General features: G+C 42.2%; 1 protein-coding gene across 11 annotated transcripts in view; it reads right to left on the bottom strand.

Moving 5' to 3' along the window:
- The window catches only part of MAPRE2 (microtubule associated protein RP/EB family member 2), a 99,540-nt gene that overhangs the window by 3,190 nt on the left and 71,754 nt on the right, over positions 1–24,596 (bottom strand). For 5 of the 11 annotated variants that reach the window (XM_040550340.1, XM_040550336.1, XM_040550339.1 and 2 more), the window contains 3 exons: positions 22,694–22,907; positions 12,119–12,258; positions 5,220–5,378 (listed from right to left, as the gene is read on the bottom strand). In XM_040550340.1, coding sequence (XP_040406274.1) covers positions 5,220–5,378; positions 12,119–12,258; positions 22,694–22,907 — 513 coding nt within the window. Of the gene's footprint in view, positions 1–4,997; positions 5,124–5,219; positions 5,379–8,419; positions 9,249–12,118; positions 12,259–22,693; positions 22,908–24,596 lie in introns of those variants that run through there. The other 6 variants (XM_040550343.1, XM_040550333.1, XM_040550334.1 and 3 more) reach the window with 2 other exon arrangements.

Below are 24,596 nucleotides of genomic sequence, written 5' to 3'. Positions count from 1 at the left end.
AATGATATACTCATGCTAGTATAGCTCAGAGTTCAAAGGCTATCAAAACCATAATTTTTAATGTTATCCAGAAAATACAACCAAAGATTTGCTAAGCATGAACACATTTTCTTTAGAAAAAGTTAAGTCCACTATTCGCTTATTTACGGTGCTACTGCTAGAAGGCAGGTGATCACTACTGAACAGCTCCCTCTTGCAAATGATTACTATCCGTAGTGTTTTTTAGAGCTGTGCCTCTGAATTGCTGTTGTGAGAGGAAACCCTGACTGAGAGGAATGCTGGATCCTCATTGCACGTGCAATCGCATGTTAAAAAATTTAAGTTTTTAAACAATTTTCGATTTAGAGACAACAGACCTGGTATCTTGAGTTGGCCTAGATCTATCAGAGCTCAGACAGGTTGGTTGTTTCTTACAGCACTCTATTCCCATCACGTGTAGCTACAAGTACAGATTCTCTCTAAAGCGCATTTCCATCCTTCCACGGCACGGTTTGCTGAAAAGATCCTACACGTCTACGCCCTGCCCTGCATTAGTAGTGCTCAGCTGCAGGCAACTCTGAAGGAAAACGCTTTTCCAAGACACCGAGCTGCCATTCAAATGCACCCTCACTGCAGAACTCGCCTGGCTCCCAGCAATTTTCATCAGAAGCGAGCGGCTTGGACAACAAACTAAGACACTGATACTGCTAAGTCTTCTAGCTGGAGGCAAAAATTGAAAGAAAAAGGAGGCCATAACTTGAATCTTCCCAGAACAGTTCAGAGCAGCTTATACAATAAGAAAATGCTCCCCTTCTGGCAGCAAAATATTCATATTCCTAAACGGCAGGAACAAGTGAGTAAGGTCCCTAACATTTGTTGATACAATAGGAATATTCAGCTGTTTACCACATACAGGAACAGCCAAATTTCAATTGAAAGCAAGCTTGTGTGTCACTCAGGTGCTATTTTCAGGTAGATGCCACGTGTATCAGCTGGGACAAACGCAGTTTTGTGTCTCATGGCACCCTTGGGGGAACGATGCCTTTATTACATATGGGATGTCAAGTCACAAATTCTTTTTGCTTGGTATCCAAAAATTCCATCTTCTGCAATGGGCTGCAGGAGCACAAGAATTCAGGGGCCCACCAGTTTCCAGGCAGAAGCTGCCTGCTGTGAGAACGTGACCCTGCGCTACAGGGTAAGAAAACTGAAGCATGTTCAAACCTAACGAGCTATGTGACCTGCTCTGTAATGTACCTGTTCAATAGGCTCCACGTGTGCAGATTTTATGATACGCCGAGTAGAAAAGCACATTCATGCAGATTTTATAGGTCATGTACATCCTTTCATGCGTAATAGGGAAAGCCTCTAACCACAGGGAGTGGCTTGGGAACCTACCCTGCAGCTCTGAAGAAGAGCAGTGGCTCCCCTCCTGCCAGGCTTACCTTTGATGGAAATGGTAAATCTTATGTGACTACCCCAGAAGTTGTTCTGGGAGTTGGACACGTGCTTTCCAGTACGCACAGCTTGTATAAATACGTGAAATGAGAAAGACAAGAGTCACTCTGCACAATTACCTTGGGACTGTGGAATCTCCTTGAATAGCATCCCCTAATAAGGCAAGTAGTGGAAGGTCTATTTAGAGCATTTATTTCTGACTCAGATCACACGACCATGGCCATCTCTGCCTCCCACTAAGAGAGATGCTCGCTTTTGACCCTCAGTCCATCTCCCTCAAACTATTCAGGTGTGCCTGCAGACTGGAAAGCTACTCTTTATCAAAACCAGCTGCTGTGGGGGGTGGGTGCCTCTCCCAAAAGCAGCAACAGATGTAGCGGCTGCTAGAGCAGAAAGATACAAAACCAACTGAATTTCAAGCAATTTGTTTGGAAATGTGAGCTGAGCAACCCCACAGATCAAAGAGATCCATCCAACTTCCGCATGAACTGAACCAGAACAGCCTATCTAGGAAAGCAAAAGCAGCAGCAATTTTGCTTTATGCCAAGACCTATACGGCTCCAGCTTTCATAACCAGGCACTCAGCCTCTTCTGGCTCTTCTGTCGGAAGCTCTCCCGCTATAAAACCAGACTACCAAATGCTTTGCATACTATCCAAGGTCTCAATCCTGTCTGTAGCAGTCACAGCATGAGTGCTAGAGGCCACGCTTCCCTGCAACACCCAAATGCATCCTTTTTCAATACCGTTCTCCGACTACTTTGATTTTTTTTTTTAAACTACGAAGCAGAAAGATTACAAAAAAGCAATTTGTAATTAAAAACTACAAAGGATTACAGACTGATCAGCCAAACTTTAAATGCAACTAGCAGATACAACATCCCTCTTGCATAAGCAAAGACAGATAATGAGGAGGTTTAGAACACAACTGTACCAGGGAGAAGGAGAAACCTTAAAAACAAGGAACCCAAACAGATTGATAATTGTGCTGTAAGACTCAAAATTCCAGCAAAATAAAGGAAAAAAAAGAAGTCTTAAAAACATAGCCTTTATTGAATTAAACGAAACAAGCTCATGAAGTCACTTGGTTGAAACTGCACTATGACTTGGAATTCTGAAAAAATAATTATAAAAAAATACAAAAACCCAAACCCTTAACATGAACCTGACAAAAATCCCTCCGGTACAATACTACAATAATCAAACGTCTGGAGAACATACCTTTTAAGTTCCAAGTTCTGTATTTGTATTCTGAGTCATTCTACATAGAACTCACCTGACAGCCTACAAGTCTCATGGGGGACCTGTGAGCTACTGGGAGACTTCAGCACTTGAAGTGCTGTCCAGACTTTTCTTTTATAAGGATTAAATTAAGCGTAACACAAAATTAGGATATATAGAGAGACCTGTCCTTTCTGAATAAGTTGGCATGAAAAATAGGACACGATCACTACGAAGAGTACAATAGACTCCTGTCAAATTACAGCTATGAAGGAAGAGTTTGAGATCACTATGAAATGGTTACTGGAGGAATGAACTGAAAACAAATTTAACTTAGCCATGATATTTAGGTACAAAGGCTTCGGTCAGGTATGACTTGTGCAGTATGTGTGAGCTGCATTACCTCACATCTCCCTCCTTGGAGAAAAACCTCATGGCCACAGTATCATTTACAACTGCCACGAATCCTGAAGACTAATGCAAACTTTTTTTTCTTCCTACTTGGCCCTGAATATTTAAGACACTCTGAAACAGAGATTACAACGATCTAAGCTGGATTTACCATGAACTTATTAGCAAGAAACCAGGAACGCTGAAGTAGCTTGTGCTTTGGGGCTATTTCCCATCTGGGGCTTGGGAAATCTAAACTGCTGTTACCAAGGGATTAACCCACAAAGTGTGGAGAGATAAGAGAATTTAACTTGGAACAACTTCATTAGACAGAGAAAAAGCAGAACTTAGAGTCAAAGCAGGCCGATGAGACAGCAAAGTACGAAAGCAAGAAGTAGGCATCAGCAAGGTAACCAAAATTTTTGGTTCTCAGTCTTAACACGCTGGGGTCTTGCTTCAGCAAACCCTAGTCTGTCTACTAAGCTGAAGAGGGGATGTGTACCCCAGAAGATAAGGAGATGAATCCTGTCACTGAAAGGCAGAAAAAAAATGAGTGGGGAATGACCTCTGCGTTCTTCCCTGAGAGGCCAGGGCTCTGCTGCTGCTGAGTGACATCCACGGCCTCCAACTGGAAGCACATTCTAGATAACGGCACAGCTCGTGTATCTAGTTCATGTGCAGGCACTGACGGTGCTTTCAACAAGAAAAGTATTGGAGGGAGGAAACAGATAACACAGCGAGATGTGGACTGAAGTAGGACATTTTGTAATGTGTGCTGCCGGCACGGAAAACTGCAGGAAGAAACGCAACTAATGCATTCCTTGGCTGGGAATCACTTCCCATGTAAGCCAACAGAGACAGATGTGGTAGGGGTATAGGGAAAAGAGGGATTTTTCTGGCTTTGCTTTATAAATAAATCACTGTTCTTGAATCCAGAAGACATTTTCTGTGACCGCTATATATGTGTAATTCTTTTAGCCTGTTATCACGTGTCTGGCAAATTTGTCTGCTTGTTTACTCCTGCAAAAATAATGGTTTCCTCCTCCTTTTCCTCTCTAGCACTCACCCCACACCACTGAACAAATCCTCTTTCCCCTGTCACTTCTAATCTGAGCAGTGGCCTCTGTCAGTGACAAGCTTGCGTTCCTCTTGCACCCAACATTCGTTTGTGCTCTACTAGTCTATTTTAGAAAAGCATACAATTTAGCAGCTGCTTCAGCAGGACTTTTGATATAAAATTTTAAGTCAGCTGACTACTGCAGCAGCTTTGTGGGAACAGATGTAAGAAAGGCTACAGTGCCACAGGGCTACTGAGAGATTAGGCTGATGCTTATATGCTCTGGAGCCAAAGCTATCGTCCAGTGGAGACTGAGGGGTCAATTATCAGAACAGCGCACACAGGGATTTAGTTAGCATGAATAGCAGTAGTTCAGCTAAATCTCTGCTGAATCATTATCCCTGAGTGTATCTGAGGAATTTAGCCACTATCCTTTACAGCTTCTTGCTTTGTTCAGTGTCTACAGTGCCATGTCTAAGATGCAATGAGATTCTCGTTTAATCTCGCAGACAATACATTTCTGCAATTTTGGCAATAGAGGATTATTGGGTTTGCACACTGAAGAATTTTGCCTATAGCAACAGGATAAAAAATGCTAAAGAGCATTACTTCTGCGGATATAATTATGCATTTGGCAACCTGCACTGTACGTACTACAACACTGCCACGTGGGAAAGAGAAGGTTCACAGCTGTAGACATTAAACAGCACCTCTGTGAGAATTTCCCTGCTTTTTAGTTCTCAACACCTTAAAGAACACGAGTAAAACACTTCATGCAGAAAGGTAGGAGCAAAACAAAACTAAGTCTCAGGACCACATGAAATCAATTTAAAATTGAGACACACACACTCCCATTTCAGATTAACTTCAGCAAAAGTAGAAAACAAAACCTACGCTGAAGCAGCAAAAGGCAGCCGGCCTCCCGAGTCTATTCCCCAAGCTGCAAAGTCTGTTTGTGAAAGCAAGCTTCCATTTGGGGGGAGGATTCATGGAAATCCTAGCTGCTACTGCTCTGCTGACCTAGATATAGGACATGACCCAATACTGTGTCAATAATTTCTTTTATAGAATTAAGCTGTTCTGTCTCAATAAAATATACAGTAAACTTGAACTTACGTGTTCTTCTGAAGCATAAAGGACTTCCATTAGCCGATGGACAAGGTCATTATTCTCTCCCCCATGTTCCTGGCAGAGAAGTTCAATCTCCCTTAATTTGCCGAAGTAGAAATCTCTTTCCTTCTCCACGCCTTCAAGTGCAAGTTTTAACGAATGTACCTGCATACAAACCAGTACATGGTGCATCAGTTGTGAGGCGCACTACAGACGAAACAACTCTGTCTAAAATTATGCATGCCAACCACCACCCTAAATATATATTCATTTTTATAGCTTATACTCACAAAAAGTAAATTCCACTTTTTGAAGTGCTAGACCGAATATTACACAACAAAGAACAGCGCATCAGGCTTCCCCCTTACGCATCGTGGATACTTTTTAACCTTGATCCTTAGAGGCCAGTTTTCTCAGTGTTCTTTTACATTGAAACCTAAAGCAGCAGTTCAGGAGTCAGAGCTATTTAAGATCTGGCTTCTAATAAAGCTGCCAGAAATGTAATGTAATGGTAATTAATAAAACATTCAGCAGAGGAATTGCATTACTCTGCCTGGGTTAATGTGCAGTTGTTTGGAAACCTACTGCATCTCCTCGCCTAGAAATACGCAGAGCTAGTAGAAAAGCTCATAAAGGGAAATGGTCCAGTTAGGAAATTAAAAGGGCTAGCTGCAAGTGCTGCTGTGTTGTTTTTTCACCTCTTTGCTGCCTCCCCACTTGCTGAACCATCACAGACCTGCGCCTCAGCACCCTGAGGCTGCCGGAGCATGCAGTGACCAGGAGGTACTACAGACTTTCTGGTCTGATTAACGTGCTGTCTCGATCAAAAAATATCACAAGTTTCAAGTATCATTTCTTACTGCAGCCTTCCACACAAGAGTCTTTAAGTTATACCGTCGGTCTTGATTTCTCTGCTGGGACTGCTGCAGAACATGACCTTGAGGAATATGGGGCTGACAAAGAGCAAAGTCAGGACCCTTAACTTCAGAAGGGCAAACTTCCAGCTATTTAAAGAATTATTGGATGAGATCGCCTGGGAAGCTGTCCTTAGGGACAAATGAACTGATCAGAGCTGGTAGCTCTTTAAGAACACTTTTCTCCGAGCGCAAGAGCTCTCCATCCTCCTGTGTAACACATCTAGCGGGCAAGGCAGGAAACTGAGATGGCTGAGCAAGGACCTGCTGGTCAGACTGAGGAGCGAGAAGGAAATGCACAGGCAGTGGAAGCAGGGACACGTGGCCTGGGAAGAGGACAGGGATGCCATCTGGATGTGCAGGGATGGGATCGGGAAAGCCAAGGCACAGATGGAACTGAGCTTGGCAAGGGATGCGAAGAACAACAGGAAGGGATGCTATAGGTACATTGCTCAGAGAAGAAAGGCCAAGGAGAGTGTACCCCTCTGATGGACGAGAAGGGAGAACTGGTAATGACAGAGAAGACTGAGACACTCAACTTCTTTCCCTCAGTCTTCACTGATGGCCAGGCTTCCCATTTCTCTCATTTCCCTGAACCCATAGATGAGGGCTGGGGGAGCAAAGTCCCTTGTACTGTAACCGAAGAGCAGGTTTGAGACCACCTGACGAAACCAAACAGGTACAAGTCTATGGGGCCTGATGACATGCATCCCAGTGTCCTGAAGGAATTGGCTGATCCAGTTGCCAAGCCTCTCTCCATCACATTTGAAAAGTCCTGGCAGTGAGGCAAAGTCCCTGGTGACTAGAAAAAGAGAAACACCATTGCTATTTTTAAAAAGGGTAGAAAGGAGGACCCAGGGAACTACAAATCAGGGAGCCTCACCTCTGTGCCTGGGAAGATCATGGAACAGATCCTCCTGGAAGCAGTGTCAAGGCAGATGCAAGACAAGGAGGTGATCCGAGACAGCCAGCATGGCTTCACCAAAGGCAGGTCGTGCCTGACCAGTCTGGTGGCCTTCTATGATGGAGTGACTGCATCGGTTGACAAGGGAAGACCAACTAATGTCACCTACCTGGACTTCTGTAAGGCCTTTGACACAGTCTCACATGATATCCTGATCTCCAAATTGGAGAAACATAGATTTAAATGGTAGCCTATTTGGTGGATAAGGAATTGGCTTGAAGGCTGCACCCAGAGAGTAGTGGTCAATGGCTCTATATCCAGGTGGAGGCTGGTGATCAGTGGTGTCCCTCAGGGATCTGTCTTGGGACCGGTGCTGTCTAAAATCTTTACCAATGACACAGACAGCGGGACCCTCAGACAGAGTGCACCCTCAGCTAGTCTGCAGGTGACACCAAGCTGAGTGGTGCAGTCAATACAGCAGAAGGAATGGATGCCATCCAAAGGGATCTGGGCACACTAGAAAAGCGGGCCCATGTGAACCTAATGAGGTTCAACAAGTCCAAGTGCAAGGTGCTGCACCTGGGCCGGGGCAATCCCAGACATGAGCACAGACTGGGAGAAGAGCTCACTGAGAGCAGCCCTGCAGAGAAGGACTTGGGGGTTCTGGTGGATGAAAAGCTTAACATGAGCCAGCAGTGGTGCTTGCAGCCCAGAAGGCCAACTGCATCCTGGGCTGCATCACCAGAGGGGTGGCCAGCAGGGTGAGAGAGGTGATTGTGCCCCTCTGCTCTGCCCTTGTGAGGCCCCACCTGGAGTGCTGCATCCAGGTCTGGGGCCCCCAGCACAAGAAGGATGTGGGGCTGTTAGAGTGGGTCTGGAGGAGGGCCATGAAGATGATCAGAAGGCTGGAGCACCTCTCCTACAAAGACAGGTTGAGAGAGCTGGGACTGTTCAGCCTGGAGAAGAGAAGACTCCAAAGAAACCTCACTGCAGCCTTTCAGTACCTAAAGGGGGCTTATTAAAAGACAGAGTGACTTTTTGCTTTGTCAGATAATGACAGGACAAGGGGGAATGATTTTAAACTAGAAGAAGGTAGATTTAGATTAGATGTTAGGAGGGAATTCTTCACTCAGAGGGTGGTGAGGCACTGGCACAGGCTGCCCAGAGAAGCTGTGGATGCCCCATCCCCGGAGGTGTTCAAGGCCAGGCTGGATGGGGCTTTGGGCAACCTGGGCTGGTGGGAGGTGTCCCTGCCCATGGCAGGGGGCTGGAACCAGGTGATCTTTAAGGTCCCTTCTGACCCAAGCTGTTCTGTGATTCTGTGATGCTGCAAATCATTTATGGGCTATTAAGCTATTAAGGATTAGGCTTCATATAAACCATGACTGATAACACAATATATATTTATACATACATATACATTTACACATACATACGTGCTTGAAAAAGAAGAATTTTGTGGGAGCAAAACAGAAATTACTGTACAACAGGGTATACATGATCAGTGTAACGTGTAAGTGGCTCTCAAGTTCAGAAGACTGCAACGTATCAACCAACAGAAATAATCAGGGATGAAGCTGCCTACAGTAAACATGCTGACCCTAATCACGTCCAAATTACTGCTGAATTAGCATCCACATTTTAAGGCCTGCAATTATATGAAATGAGTTTTCTAAGGAAAATATGCTAAATAAAATTAACTTGCATCAGATGAGATTTGAGTGAACTGACACAATTTAATAGAAAGTTTGTGTTGCCAGTTCTACTGCAAGCTAACTTGTTCCCTTCACCAGTTCAAACATCAGAGTTCAAGCAGTGCTCTGACAGCCTCCTAAACCTTATCAGTTCATTTATCCATAACTGCTGAGCTAGCGATGCCTTTTTCTGACCTTTGCACTCTCAGAGGTGTCAGACAGCAGCCCTGACCTGTTGCCAGGACGGGATCTCAGGGCATCTCATTCACGTACCAACCCGTTCCTTAGCAGCTGCCTGAGTTTGACACCCCAGTCTTCCCCTGACAGTTTGAATCTGTGTTTGACACAGTGACCAGTCACCTTAACATTAACTATTTAGTCACAGAAAGCAAGAATAGCAAAATGGAACGAAAGTTTACAATAATTTGGTCTACAGATGTGTATCCTACTTAAATGTGAGGTCTTCCTCACGTTTAAGATGTGTCCTCTGGATCTGCAGCAACATATTCCTTGGGAGCAGCTCCTGCATCCAGACAGAACAAGAACTTAACTGCTTCCAGATCTCCTGCTCTGTGCAAGCTAGAGCTTGGAAAAACAACGAACTTCAGTTGAAACATTTGCAGTTAATAGTGCAGGCAGTCTTATCTTCTGACCCACTTACTATGAAGGCACTCTTGTTTTCATTGTATCACACTCACTCCGTTTTTAAGAAACAGAATCATTAATCTACGCACATATGCACACAGTTAATTAACCACAATATTCAGTAAACATTGTTATAGCCAAACCAGACATACTTTTCTTCAGTTACATATGAGCTGTCTGTGACACTTTAATTGGTAATCCTTAAGATAATTAGCACATCTGTATGCTTTTTTTTTCCCCTTGTATTAACATGCTAAGAGGCTACTCCTGTACAAGGAACAGTGCACGTTAACTCCCATGCATCGTTTCTGGACCAGAAGCACACTCTGCAATCCAGTTAACCACGCAAAGGCAACTGCTCTTTCCTCTGGTGGTATGATCCCTGACAGGACTGCATAACCAGACTGAAAATTAAGTACCTGTTGTAAACATGCTGCTAATATGATGCTGTTTTCAGAAATTAAGTCTACACTAGTATCTAGTTAACTATTCCTGGGACCACTCTCCACATATAAAGGTCCTTTCTCCACGTGTAATGGTTTCTGGTCTGTGTTTTTTTTTGCCTCAGCTGCACTAAGAAACCCTTTGGGAGAGTGTTAGTTGGCACAGACCAAAAGCACAGCAGGGACCACTTTACCATTTTAATGTTATGGATAACCAAGTTCCAGTGCACAGCAATATGCCTTGGAAGTGTTTAATTTACTAGCACAGACCAGGGCAATAGCTATGACCATTTTAAGAGAAACTTTAAGATTGTTGGGGGCCATTAAACCGGCAAATGTTACGGATGGCTTGCAATTATTGCAAATAGCTCATTAAGCAGCCTATGGTAAAATCTAGTATATGGACATCCCCACTACTTAAAATTTTCCCACTACAAGTCACACAGAAGTCTGGATGTCTGAATCTCCCTTAGCTGCCATTCATTGCAAAGGCTGAAAAAACGCCTGTTACAACCATATAAGAATATGATATTCACAGATGCCATTTAACAACTTTTACTAATAATCAAGACAGCAAAGGAGTATAAATGGCTCCTGCCCATACTTCCCTTGGTTGCTGAACAGTGGGGAAAAATGGGCAATTTGGTCTTCCAGCATATTCAGAGTGAGGATCAAAAACACCTGGCTCAAAGCTGCTTGCAGCATAGGTTTTTTTTGGCTTTTGTTACATGCCTGGGGTGCACAAGCAATCATTAACGGAAAAATGAGATACCAAGTGCTGTCAGCATTCAAAAAAAAAAAAGCTTCTGAGACCATTCTAGCTAGAAAAGGTCTCTTAAAAACTAGCTTTTAAAATGCCAACTTTCAAAATCTTCAAATTTTTTTTCTCCTTGGTGATGGGGGAAGTCATCAGTTTTCCTCAGGGTTATTTGTATATAAAGCTCAAGGTTTTCACACATAGAAGTTGCTAGGAATACATTAGCAGTGGATGTGATAGTGACTGCCTGTTTGTATTTTAGTAAAGATCAAATATTTTTATCTTGCTAAGATCCCAACTGACTCTTCCTGCTGAAGTGAACACATTCTGACTTCTAAGTACAAATGTCATGGATTTAAGCCCACATTTAAATATTTGAACTCCACTTACAATGATAGAAAAAAGATTCCATCAGAAATATATACACCCATTCCTTGTACAACACATAAAACATCTGTTACAGCAAGCAACAACTGAACACCCACTTGGAAGCTTGCTGTTGCTCAGAATTACACACAGAATCTGCAGTACATCATGTTTGGGATGTGACTAGCCATCGCCACCTTAAGTGCATAACAGTAACCAAGAACTTGCAATTAATGCCCAAACAAACTGAAATCTGTGCTGTTCAGGTCAATGGTAGTCTGAAACTGAAATGCCCTTAATTGTGGAAAATTATACTTGATCCAGAATAATGACTTCTTCCTGTATGCAGCTGCTGGGCAGCTCTTGCTCTAAAATATGAATCTTTTCCTTTCCATTTTCCTCCATCTAGGGCAAATACAGAAGTCAGGTCTCATTTATACTAGTGGCCTTGACACCATCCTGACAGCACAGATTTGAGCCAGATTCAGGTATTTCTTTATGTCCAGTGCAGACACTCTTGCATGTCCAAGAATGACAGAGTGGTGTCAGAGCACAAATAGCATAAATGAAAATTAAGGCCTTACATTCACAACACTGAAGAAATTCTGAAGTTTTATTAATTATATTGCAGACTATTATTTATAATTAAGCATTTGCGCAAAGGTAGATCACATTTTAAAATTAAAAATGGCATATTACATTCTGAAATCTTTCACTCCAGAAAGCAGAGTGCAATGAACTAGTCTCAGTTCAGCTGCAATTCTCTAACACCCTGATATTACAAACAGGCTTGTCTTCTCCACAATGACACATTAAAGTGATTTATTTCAAATTTGTAGCACACAAGAACAAAAGACAGTATTGAGATTTTTCCTATACATGTGAAATAAGAGAGATATTTCAAAATCTAATTAATAAAATTATCTATAATAAAGCTCTCATACTTCAGTAAGACTTACCCGCCACTCCTAAGATCTCCTTTTAGAATTACTGGCACAACACTAGTCATCTCTGTTAAATGTTATTTTAAACAATAAATCTCTTTTTTCTTCCCAGCTGAGCTATTTCAATCTTTTGTCCCTTCATAATTCTGGAGGATATCATTCAGCAGAGGGCAATATTAGATTTCATGCCTGTCTGTGACAATAAATGCATCTAATTTCACGCCTAAAGCGAATTTACCTGTTCGCTGAGCTGTATGACTTGAGTTTCCAAATCTTTATCTGATTTGGATGCTGAGCTGCTCGGTGCAGCTTTTTTTGCTGAAGATGGGCGAGAAGGTGTTGATCCTGGTTTAGAAGCTGGACTGGATTTAGCAGCACCTGAAAGGTACAATAAATAACACTGATCAAGCTTTATCCCTGGGATAAATACATTCTTATTAACCTGATACTGAAACAAGCATATTTACAGACAGCCATTCATGCAATTACTTCAATATTACAGTGGAAAAAGTTCCAGTGTTCTACCTTGGGAAAGGAAAAACTAAGTTTCCCAGCAGTTTTACTTTGACCTTACTACTCAGAGTGAAGCAACTCCAAAAGTAAAATAAATAAAAATCAGATTAGGGGTATAAAGGTCCCTTAGCTGTCGGCAGCTTTCAGTTCTTAAAAAAAAAAGATCCTGTTAAGAGACAATTCCCCCAGCCCAATATTTACTGTACATATCTATCTGCAATCCCCCCAGAGAAAGACAGACTTTAAATAAAGTCAGCTAAACCGCCTGCATGCTTTCTTCGTTTTCACAGCAGCCCATCGCTGAGACGAGGGCATTGAGATTCAGACAGCGCGGGCAGAACTCAATCCACCGGTGAACTTGCCGTTGCCATAGAGACCATGCGATCTGCGCTGATCTGCTTAGGTTTCGCTATTTGTTTCTAATTACTTGCACTGCAGACTTGATAGAGCACAAAGCAATGCCCTCACCAGCAAGACCAGCAGCCGGTAAGTGCATACGGGTACTCCTCACGGCGCCGGTGGTGCACAAATGCCCCGTCAGAGAAATGTTGGTGAGAGAGGCTTTGTGGTATCATCATAGGAGCCTCAGCTGGCTTCCCACCCCATCACTGGGTCTTCTAAAGAGCAAAAAAACACTTGTCCAGATGTGCTGTGGGCTCCACAGCCTTCCTCCACCATCAGCTGTTGTTGGTTCTGAGGCCTGAGTGGGACAGCGAGCCGGAGAAAGCCCAAACCCAGCAAGTGCCCAAATGCCAGCTGAGCTCTGAGCTTGTAGTTCACCACAGAATCACAGAATGGTTTGGGTTGGAAGGGATCTTACAGACCATCCAGCTCCAACCCCCTGCCATGGGCAGGGACACCTCCCACCAGACCAGGTTGCCCAAAGCCCCATCCAGCCTGGCCTTGAGCACCTCCAGGGATGGGGCATCCACAGCTTCTCTGGGCAGCCTGTGCCAGTGCCTCACCACCCTCACAGTAAAGAATTTATTCCTAATATTTAACCTAAATCTCTCCTCTTTTAGTTTAAAGCCATCACCCCCTGTCCTATCACTACACTCCCTGACCAAGAGTCCCTCCCCAGCTTTCCTGTAGGCAAAGGCCTACAGGACCATGTCTGCAAGGCCTTGCTGGAGCTCTCTCAGCAGCCACCTCTCAGCCCACAGACAGCCAGCTGCTCCCCCAAAGGAGGAGGACACACTTCAGATTGCTCCGCTTTGTCATTTTCACAACATATCTTCCATTTCAGACAACGTTTTAATGGAGCAATGCTTTGGTACTGATGTGGTACAAAGACACCACCAGCACGAAAGCACGAGGAGGCAAGGAAAGAGAGGAAGGGGGTGGGGAAGAAGACTTGGAGACTGCCCATACAACCAAGGCATAGAGGTCCCACTGACCTAGGCCTGAGTACAACAGTCCCTTGGAGGAGCTGAAAAATGACAGGAAAGAACAGCAGCAATAGTTGCTTAATCCAGCTAATCCCTATAGTTACACACAAACTCACCTCCAGCAGATTTCAGATGCTACTACACAGACTTGCTTAAGTTGGGAAAATTCAACATTGTCTATATACCTGAAATTGTATTATTTTTTTTTTTAAACCATCCCACACAGACCAGCAAAGCATAAATCATTTTTGGAAAACCACTAAAAAGGTCAAAATCTTTTGCTATTTATTTGTGGGCAATCTCAAAAAAAATTAGCAGTCTACCTTGAACTAAAAGTCAGCTATGTAAGAATGGGATTGTTAAGGTGCTTTCAAAGCCAGGAAAATTAAATTTATTTGAGTTAGCAGATAAATAGAAGAAAATAGGTGTCAAAATATGCAAGAATGAAGATATGCATGAAATTATCACTTTGACTGTAGCATTCTAGTTGGGCCTGAAGTCTTTTAACAATACTGCTACCACATTCAACTCAATTTCCCCATTTCTTATTGCATTCTACACCAGTAGGAAGCAGCCTGGGACATGAGCTGAAACTTCAATGCTATAAAACAAGCTATGGACTTCCAGGTGTGAAACCTTGGCTTACCCCTCTACCAACTACCCTTCTTCTTCAAGGCAGCACCAGACCTCCTCTCCAGGTACCCTCACGTAAGTGGAAGACAAGCTGCTCAGCTTTTTCAAAGGCAGCACCCTCTGGCCTAGCAGCAGCTCAGTTTCACCTCAGGGTTGTAGTGCATGACCTGAGCAAGGCAGGCTGTGCAGCTGCTGCATGGTGCTCCCTCTCCTGCTCAACAACCCCATGAAGCAAGCTCATTCTTTGTAGGCTATGGCACTGATCACAAAAAGCCAAATCATTAGGCACGCATTGCTTTTTGACCTGCAGAGAGCGTTAAGAGCAATGCAAACACAGACATTGAATCCACAGGTATTCTCTCTAATTTGCAGCTGAGGCACCCTCCCAGAGCACACTGAGCAATCTCACATCACCACCATCTGTGGACAGAGGGGACTGGATAGTACCACATACACAGCACTGTGTTCTGCCTTCCTTTGGAAGCCACAAAGCCGCCTGAATTTCTACAGTGAAATGTTACTAAGCTTTATGAAGTCCAGACAAATGAAAAGAAATTGACTTTTGCTCCGCTGCTTAGGATCAGCTGTTAAATCAACACATTCCAATTTCAGTAACACACTTATAAACCAGCTAAATAATCTGAGCACTTCAAACAGTATCAGCGACAGCTGGACAGAACTTAATTGCAACAGAGAATGCCTCGGGTTTTCTAATTTAAAATTTCCTGGAAGGAAAACAAAAGTAAAAAAGCTTTAATGCACATTTATTCTAAACATCGCTTTTACAGTCAGCTCAGAGATAACCCTCCCATTTGTAACAGAAGCTTGATTTCATAAAAGAATTAAAGGATGCTGGTTTGTGGAGTACTGCAGAGTGCTTGAGACAGCCAGATATCTAAATGGAGATGAAAGATCTTAATAGACTTTAATAACTTTGCTATTAAGTGCCACAATGACTTTGCAGTCAATTAGTGCAGGCATAGAATAACTCCTAATTTGTTGTTCATAGGTGCTACATAATACAAACAGTTCAAGTTATCTTCAATATTACATCTTCCATGAAAATATTTATTGTTCATCTCCAGAAAAATCATTTATACTGGTAGTTATTATATATTTAGTAAGACTTTTCAGGCATCCCACATGACCTATATCACTAAAAGGTAGGTTTTTTGTTTGTTTTGCTTGGACAGCAGTCCATGAAGTCCTATTTCCATATTCTGAGAAAGCACAATGTTTTATGCAAACATCTTACATACAAAATATATTCTTATCAGCTCTTTTCACTGAACACTGAGAGAACTGCATTGTAATCAGTGCCAGAAGCGTTACCTATTACTGATTTGTTTCCACGCGTATCGTAGATGTTCAAAGACAAGTGCAGAGACCGGCACTGGGAAGAGAAACCCCAGTCCCCAGAACACATGGGGTCAGCTGCCCGGAAAGCAGCATAGCAGAAAAGGACTTGGAGGTCCTGGGGGATACCAAGTTGGACTCTTTTCAGGGGTGCCCAGTCAAAGGACAAGATGCAGCAGTTGCAACTGGAAATGCAATAAATTGTATTTAAACTTCAGAAAAAACTTCTTTCCTGTGCGGGTGACGAAGCACTGGCACAGGTTGCCCAGAGAGGCTATAGGGTCTTCTTGGAGATCCTCAAAAGCCACCAGGACATGGGCCTGGGCACCCTGCTCTAGGTGGCCCTGCCTGAGTAGGGGGTTGGAGCAGGTGACCTCCAGAGGTGCCTTCCAGCTTCCATCCTTCTATGAAAACTTCTATTCCAGAATGTTCTGCTTTTAGGTCAATACAGGGTTCATTTAGATTTTTTTACACTGTATTGCAACTGCATCAATTAGCAGCTGGATAACATTTTGTACCTGCCCATGTAACACTAGCAGAGATGAAAAAAATTAGTTCACTTTAGCACTGACTGCTTCTAAATACAAATTACAATATAATTCTAAATACAATTACAAAAAGACAAGTTATTTTGTTCTTGTACTGAAATAAGCTAGATCAAACAATTTTGAAATGCATTAGTTTTCTATCTGTGGTGCTCCAGAAACAATTACTAGTCAGCTTAATCTTAATTAAATATATCCCCATAGCTCTAGCTTTATTATTCTTTTCACTAAACACAGAAATTTTACAGGCAGATGTGCACTTCCGAAATATAAAGCAGTACATGTTGGCACTGTGTGTTTTGGGTACAACAGAGCCAGGCTTCGGATGCCAGGTCACTTTACATCCCAAGTGCGGTCTTGCAGACGAGACTTATTTAATGTTTAAAGACAAATTTTCCTTAAAGCTCTATGAGTAATTAGCGCTCTGTTAAATAGTTAAGTAAAATTCCAGGAAAACACGTGCGCGACTGCAGTGTGGACATGTGTGAGGACCGTGTGGAGAGCAATGGAAGCCCTGAGCAAGCAAGGCTTGGCTAAGCCCTCACAGCCATTGCTTCAGGGGAATTTGGGAACCATTTGCAGTGTATCCTCCAAATTAAAATTTTGAAATTTTTCAATTTAAAATTAATAAAACTTCATAAAACAAATATTCCTGACTCATGCCACAGAAGAATAAACAAACCCACTAAGAAGCCACAGAGCTAGCAATTTATTCACCAACTCAAGCCTCAAATCACTTAAAACAAATGAGTGAGAACAGTAAGCAAATTAATACTCTCGCACGCTTATTGTTACAGCTACACTGGGATGCAAGAAGCTGTTCAATTTAGGGATGCTTGGTGGCACTAGTGATGACAACTGATGCTTAATGGGAACGAAATGACCTCGGACAAAATCTGACTCAACTTCCAGCATCCCAACACGCAGCAGTGCAGCTGCCCGGTTATTCTGTGGTACTGGCTTCCCTCGGGGCTGGCAGGACCCCTCTCTCCTCAGCTCCCCACACGTCCACCACTGCTGGCTCCAGCATGGTCTGATGAGCTCTGTGCTCATCACCGCTGCCAGAGAGCTGGCAAAGAGACGTTTGTACAAATACCTGAAAATGAAACACCGACCAAAACATTTCGACCGAGCCATCCAAACAAGGACATACAATGGAGTCTACTTGTCAGACGAAAAGTTTTGTTTGTGGCATGACTGCCCCAGTTCATCTTTAGCAAGAGATGATTTCATAGACAGGAACTGACCACAGCCTTCTCCCCATCATAAGTGAAGACTTCTCTTTAGATTTAAAATAATCAAAATTTAAATGGCCAACATTAATTACTGTCAACTGAAACCCTATTTTCTCTAGAAAAATCTTCAAGGATGCAAGCGTCATGTTCAATGGATGAAACCATTCCACATAGGCCTAACAGAAGAAAACACTTTAAAATGTCAAGTGATCCAAAAAAATATCACAACCCTAAGAATTATAAAATTCTGTAACTATCTGCTTAGCCATCCCCAAAGGAAAAAAAATCTGAAAAAAATCTTGAAAGTATATTGAAATATGAAAGATCAAGAAAAAATTTAAGTAAGATTTAAGTAAGGTTCCCATAATACACTTAATTTTAAGACGGCAAATTTCACCATTGTTTTTCAAGCAGTGTTGTCTCATTCAAAAAAAGCCCCCTTGCTCCCGCACTGCAAGCAGTGTTGCTACGTGGTCTAAATTCTGTCTCAGTGGGTTTAAAAATTAAACTCTCCTGATGCAGGTAGAGGGAGTGCATCTGTATGAAGGCTGAGCCATTTTTCTCCCCACCTCGGACATGCTGTTCCTCTCTTCTTTGGCCTCACATGAACTAGGCACAAAAACATTTTAAATTTGTCACCTCGCAGCTCTTCCTATCCTCAGCTCTACCACATAGCTCTGGAGAAACACACCATAACGAACAGGGGTTACCAACTGCCTGCAAGTTGGGGAAGAAGTGGCATGTTTTGGTGGAAAGCAAAGAAAAATGCATTGGAATGAGCTCTGCTCCCCCGGGACACTTAATCATATCACCAACTGCTACAATAAAGACTGGTTTTGCTGAATATTTTTACCCCTCAAAATTAATTTGCAGCACTTCTGCAAATTAAGGGTATACCATTTCCCTAAAGGACAGTGGCATTTTTCTTGCGTAACTGGCTCTTCGATGGCGTACACACACACACACATATATATAGCATCCGTGTACAAACAGTTCATTCTGCCCTGGTTATTTTCCCTGTCATAGCACGATTATTTTTAGCTCTCATGTGATCCGCCAGTATTTTCCAGCTCTGCTTTAGTCATCCTGCTCTCACAGAACATCTCAAAATAAAAAGACAAGCAGCCTTCAGATCTAAGAACCTCTCACATTTTTAGCTTATAGGTAAATAATTAATTTTATCTAGCTGTCTTTTACCCAAATATTTTTGACACTCCATACCCTGCAAAAAGCAGTGCTCTGTGGAGATTCGCTCCGATACACAGGAAGGCTTACGTAAGCATTAGCTAAAATCCTGATGACCGGATCAAAATTTTCAATTTGATCAGATGAAGCTTTTCTGCCCCCCCCCCCCCCCCCCCTTTTTTTCCCTGCCTTACAGGGAGGATTAGAGCCAGCACAAACAACAAGGCACGAACATTTTAATCCCTTACAATAATTGTGACTCTACATCTGTAGGCTGTTTACCACTGCACTAGAGAAAAGCAGGAGCTGTAGGAGACCCAAAGGCTCAGGGCTGGCAGATGGCATCACACCCAAAAGCAGCTGTGGTACTGCTGGCAGAGAGCCCACGCGGGTGGGCTGTGCTGCTGGTTCCCCTCCGTAAAGGATGAAAACTCGTTCATCCCCCCCAGCAAGGAGCTGCATTTACCTGTTACCCCTTGCTGTTTCTAGAAGAAAATACGCGTTACCAAAGTCATCCGTCCTCCACATCACTGCCAGCTCCTCAAGAAATTGTCTCTGTCTCTCGAGAAAGATGAGGCAGCACGAGGGTGGCACACAAATCAGCTGTGGGGGCATGATTTACGCTGCCGTCCCCGAGCTGTGTTACCCTTGACACACGCTGACTCTTTGGGCTGAGTGCCTTTGGAAGGGGTAGGGAAATGGCTGTAGGTGCGCCCTCTCATTAGCGCAAGAATTGGTGTGTTTTCAGACTTCTCAAGTTCTGCTTTGTTTTAACAGCACCTTGAAAAATGAAGTCAAGACCACGCTTGGCATTTCCAGAGATTGCAGGTAAATGTTCACCTAGAGGTACAGAAAGCAGCTACCGGACACAGGGGGTCTGTCAAGCTTTAGTGTCAGATTAAAACACCCAAAATAATACTAACTCATTACAGCTACCATATTAGGGTAAGCTTTCAGAGTGCTCTCTAGGGATTTGACCACTTTTTTGGTAACTGAATCATATATCTTAGTCTACCTCCGAAAGGACGGTGCAAGAACCCCAGTTATGAATAATGAGAGAGATTAGCACCTCCTAAATCACTCAAAAACAAAAGCTCTGGCAAAGAGCACTGGAATAGCTCTTCTGTGGAACAGTATGAATCATCCGAAACACACGTGAAATAACTAGCAGCTAAATATATTATTCCCTTAAATATGTATATACAACAATTTGGAATAGGTGTATTTAAAGGTCAGTGACAAAAACAAAAATACAGTGTGAACGAGTGCCCGTATGTCTACTTGCTCTTGACACTAAACAGAAGATGCATACACGTAGGTGTGTCTGCTGCATGCTGTTTAAAAAACTTTTGGATTATGTTAAAAGATCTGCTGGTTTCTTAATTTTATAGCACTACTGCATCTTTTTGTTTTGTTAATGATCTGAAATTCATTACAATTTCAAAGCATCAGTGGTAAGTAAAGCAAATCACACATTAAAAATAGCATAAAGAAAAGAAAACATACAGAAATGGAGGCAAGCTACTGTGGCAAACTGCAGTTGATGCTGGCAACCGTTTGCCACATTGGTGTAAGAGGTTGTTACATCAAGGAGCCCACAATGTTTACTGTTCCCACAGCAAAGTCGGTGGAAACAGAGCTGTGCCCAAAACCTCAGCCATTTCACTGAAAACCCACGGTTGTGGAGTAACAAAACAAATCGGCATTAAAGTTATAGATAGCTATTTAAACTATGCCACCTGATGTTGCACTTACAGTCACAGAGAGGGAATATATGTCCACAAGTATCATCGGGGAAGATGAAACTCCAGATGGGGAAGACAATTCAGTTGTTGCAGAACTCAGAAGAATTTATATTTTTTTGCCTTTTTAGTATAAATGGCTAAGATTGTTTTACTCACATGTGCAGCGTCATTACAGTTCCTGTAACAACTGCAGTGAATACTTTACTTCCACTGAGGTGCACATGTGCATGCACAAGACAGAGGTACAGAAGCACATCTTTGATGAACATTTCTCAGCTACCTGGGACTTGCTCCCACATCCTACCAGCTTAACCCCAAGCGGCAGGAGCTGAGGCGCACACAAGCCTGCGGATGCAAACAGCCCTCCTCCCTGAGTGTCCTATGTCAACAGGCACCCTGTAAGGGCTCCCATTCTTTTAAGCAATCAGGCGACAAGATGTTGTGAGGTGAGACACAAAGACACAATACATCAGTGAAATTAAAACACGCTCAACCGGAAATTGAATAAACCTATGACTGACACTGAACTGAAACAGTTCTGTTCAACACAAGCAGCGATAAAAGATAGAACACTTCACCTAGCCTCATGCAACTCTATACCCTTCTTCCCTGGCTCAAAAAACCTACTAGTGTCCTTCCTGTCATAATTCTGTTCAATAATTAAATTAATAATTTAATACTTAAATAAATAAGGCAGCTTTCCATGAAAAAGCTAACTTCCACAACCATAAAATCTTGACAGAAATCATCTCAGTTGCCCTACTCCATGCAGAAGGTATGTGACATGCTTATACAACCAGCAATAGGACATGAGATCATTGCATTAACATCCAAATCAAGTGGCTGCTTCCATTCCAACAGCAATTCTATTTCTCTAGGATTGTCACCTCCACAGCTTTAATTTGGATGACATATTTGTGACTTAAGTAAAAACAAACCATTGGCAAGACGACTTAAACATATTTTAATACAAATCTGTATTTTCCAATTTCTCAAATGGACCACACCATGATATTAACACTCGTTGTTTCAAGACACCACACAGGAAATTATACCATAGCAAGTTCTGAAATTCAAAAGTTTAGATGTAAGATAATGCAAAACAAAAGATGTTAAAAACAGAACTTCAGAAGCTCAGAGCATCACTAGCCCACTATTTGGTGCTCCACTTACTGGGAGCACTAAGGAGATGAAGGCAGCTGGCCAAACATGCTCACCACTGATGTCAGAAACGATCAGAGCAGAACGTGGAAATCTGTGTATGATTCCAGAGCTTAAGCCAGTCTAAAACTGAGGTTGCTTGCCCCTTTTGCCAGTACCAGTTTATATCTGAGCCCATGAGAGAAGACAGGTCACAGAATCACGCCAACTGAAAAATCAATCATTATGGCCTGGGTTAGCACGAATAAGGTAAACCCAGGACACATCAATAAAGGAATTAAGTGTGCATACATGTGTGCTTCTGTGTGTATGAACCTACGTATCTCCAGGCAACCAACCCCAGCACCACTTGTTTAGTGGTTAATTAGAAAAAAGTTCTGTTCTCTTGTTCACTTAACTCTCAGCTACCAAGAAAAATAGCATCTGTTTAGTGACCAGTAGTGCTCGTATTACATAAATACAAAAGATCAGACTTAGTTGTTTAGTCCTGTTGCCGAAACACAAAGCAAAATATCTGAAGACACGCATATCTTCAAGAAAGAGCAATAGTTGCATGTTGCTTACAAAGGGGACTAGTGTACCTGAGAAATAAGCATGTATAAAAGCACAACTTATATATTTTCTTTCTAGACCACACTTAGGATTTTGATAACATAAAAAAATTAAAAATCAGTCTTGTTACCAATTTCCTGTATGGGTGGAATAGTGTGAGAAGAACACCCCCCATATCCTTTTCTTGAATATACATGCACACACCAGTCAGCGATGAGAAGTTTAAAAGCCTTTCTCTCCATCATTAGACACCACTAGAGTCCACATAATTTATATCAATGGTTCAGTGGGGAAGGCCCTACAGCTGATAGAACTGGGCCAAACTAGAGAGCACCATGAGAAGTTAACTTCTGCTATGTCAGATGCTAATCCTATGACAACACACAAAGAATGGCCTGTGCACACAAGGAAATAATTTCTAACTAATATTTAGTTAAAATGGGTCACAGTTTATAGTCATTTTCAGAGACAGAAATGGAATCCGTTACGACGCAAAATACCTGCAGTAGGAGAGTTTGCATGGTGTGACTTTTTGGGCAGGTTAAAGATCTGTTCACCAGGATCTGGTGGGGGAAGAGCGTCTTGGCCTTGTCGAGCTTCCACAGGGTCATATTCCTTTCCATCATAGTTAGCATCAAAGAACTTCTTAAACCATTGAATGAAATCTAAGTTGTCTTGGAAGCGCCCTTTGACCAGTTTTTCCACTGGAATTACCTGAAAGTTAGAATAAAGGTTCCAGTAAAACATCATTGCCATTTTTAAGTTAATACACACACAATTATTTGAAAAAAAAAAACACACCCCAAACTCCTAACTCTTTCAGCATATATTCTTCTGACAGTTTTCTTCCTAAAAGAAAGCAAATTATGTTGGAATTGCAAGTGGTCTTAATGAGAAATAAAAGTGAAATAAAATGAAGACCCAGCCTTTGAAGTAGCTACATGGTATATGCAAGCCTTTAAAACTGCTCTGCCACAGAGTTACTCCTTTCTTATTGCAGTGACAGCCCTGGTGAACGAAGCTGTTCTTGGAGTAGCACTCTACTCAAGTAAGTGAGGATTTCTGTTTTTAAATGGATTTGCTTCAGTTGGGCAAACTAATGGTGAACAACTCTTCAAAAGGTCCAGACAAAGTTCCTTGCTCTCTGTTGTACTCCGTACTACAAAAACCCAGCAGCTTTTCCAAGACATGCTGAAATTCAAACCAACCTACATTTTGGCAGTACGTGTTCATCATATGAACTAACCCTGAGGTTTTAACCTTGTAATTTTTTTTCCATTCCATATATAGCTATACATAGAATAGCTTGTTGACCTGAAAAGGTTGACTAAAATGCCTATAAACTTTCAGTAAAACAAAAGAGAGGCTATGGGGATGTCTCCATACCAATGCCCTACAATTTTTTTTCGTAGAAATGAAGCTTCCAAGAGGTGACTTGCGGCAGTGTTACAGTGTAAGGAGGTAGTTCTATAATGCTCTGCAGGAGGCGCAAGCTTCCCAGATGTTGTGGGCAGGCAGTGACTACCAAAGGGAATGCTGAAGAAGGATGACTACCTTGCTTTGCTTGATCCATACCGCTGATTAAAGAGCCTGGTTAAATATTAATGCCTCTTGAATGCATTCAAATTTCAACTGGAAAAAGGGTACCTAAAACTGTTTTAATTTTCATTTTTTCTTCTAGACTAAGACAACAATAAAGCATTTTGTAAGTCTATGATACTCCTATAAAGATTCACATACCATTTTGCATATCTTTTTCTCATTGTTCCATTGTATTTTTAATGTTGCATTGACAGAGTAGAGAAAGTTTTCTGCCTATACAAAAATTGACAGTGTTCAACTTTATTGGGCCTTCTGATGCTTCACTGTCAAATCATACTGTAAATAGAAACACCCACAACTTTTCAAGAAATAATGAGGGTTTTCCACTGCTTTATGAAAGTCTTGAGGGACTCTCTAATAAGGCTGTTTAAGTTTCAGAATAAGGCAACAATGCAGAATCCTAAAGTGATATACAGGCACCTCATTAAAACTTCAAGTATGAGAACATGATTTTTCATCATTCATTTTTATCAGCACAGTAATTTATATTTGTGAGTTCATCAAACTCACAACGCTGAGCACAAATCCAGTTCCTTATGGTTGTACAACAACCATTTCTAAGAGACCTCCATTCTTAACTTTAGAAAATTACATGTGCGGGCCAACCTACCAAATCACTGGGTAAATATTCCAGCTCTTGAATACTTGAAATTCCTTAAACCCAGCTTTGGACAAGAAACATGGAATACTTATAAGATCAGCATATTTCCAAGTAATTTTGATGGAAATTCAGGTCATCAGTAATTTTACGGTATCTCAAATTAAGGTTCTGGTGTTCAATGATGGCAAAGAATTTCCAAC

This window comes from Cygnus olor, chromosome 2 (genome assembly GCF_009769625.2).
Source record: "Cygnus olor isolate bCygOlo1 chromosome 2, bCygOlo1.pri.v2, whole genome shotgun sequence".
Lineage (NCBI taxonomy): Eukaryota > Metazoa > Chordata > Aves > Anseriformes > Anatidae > Cygnus > Cygnus olor.
This window is presented reverse-complemented; position numbering and strand designations above follow the sequence as displayed.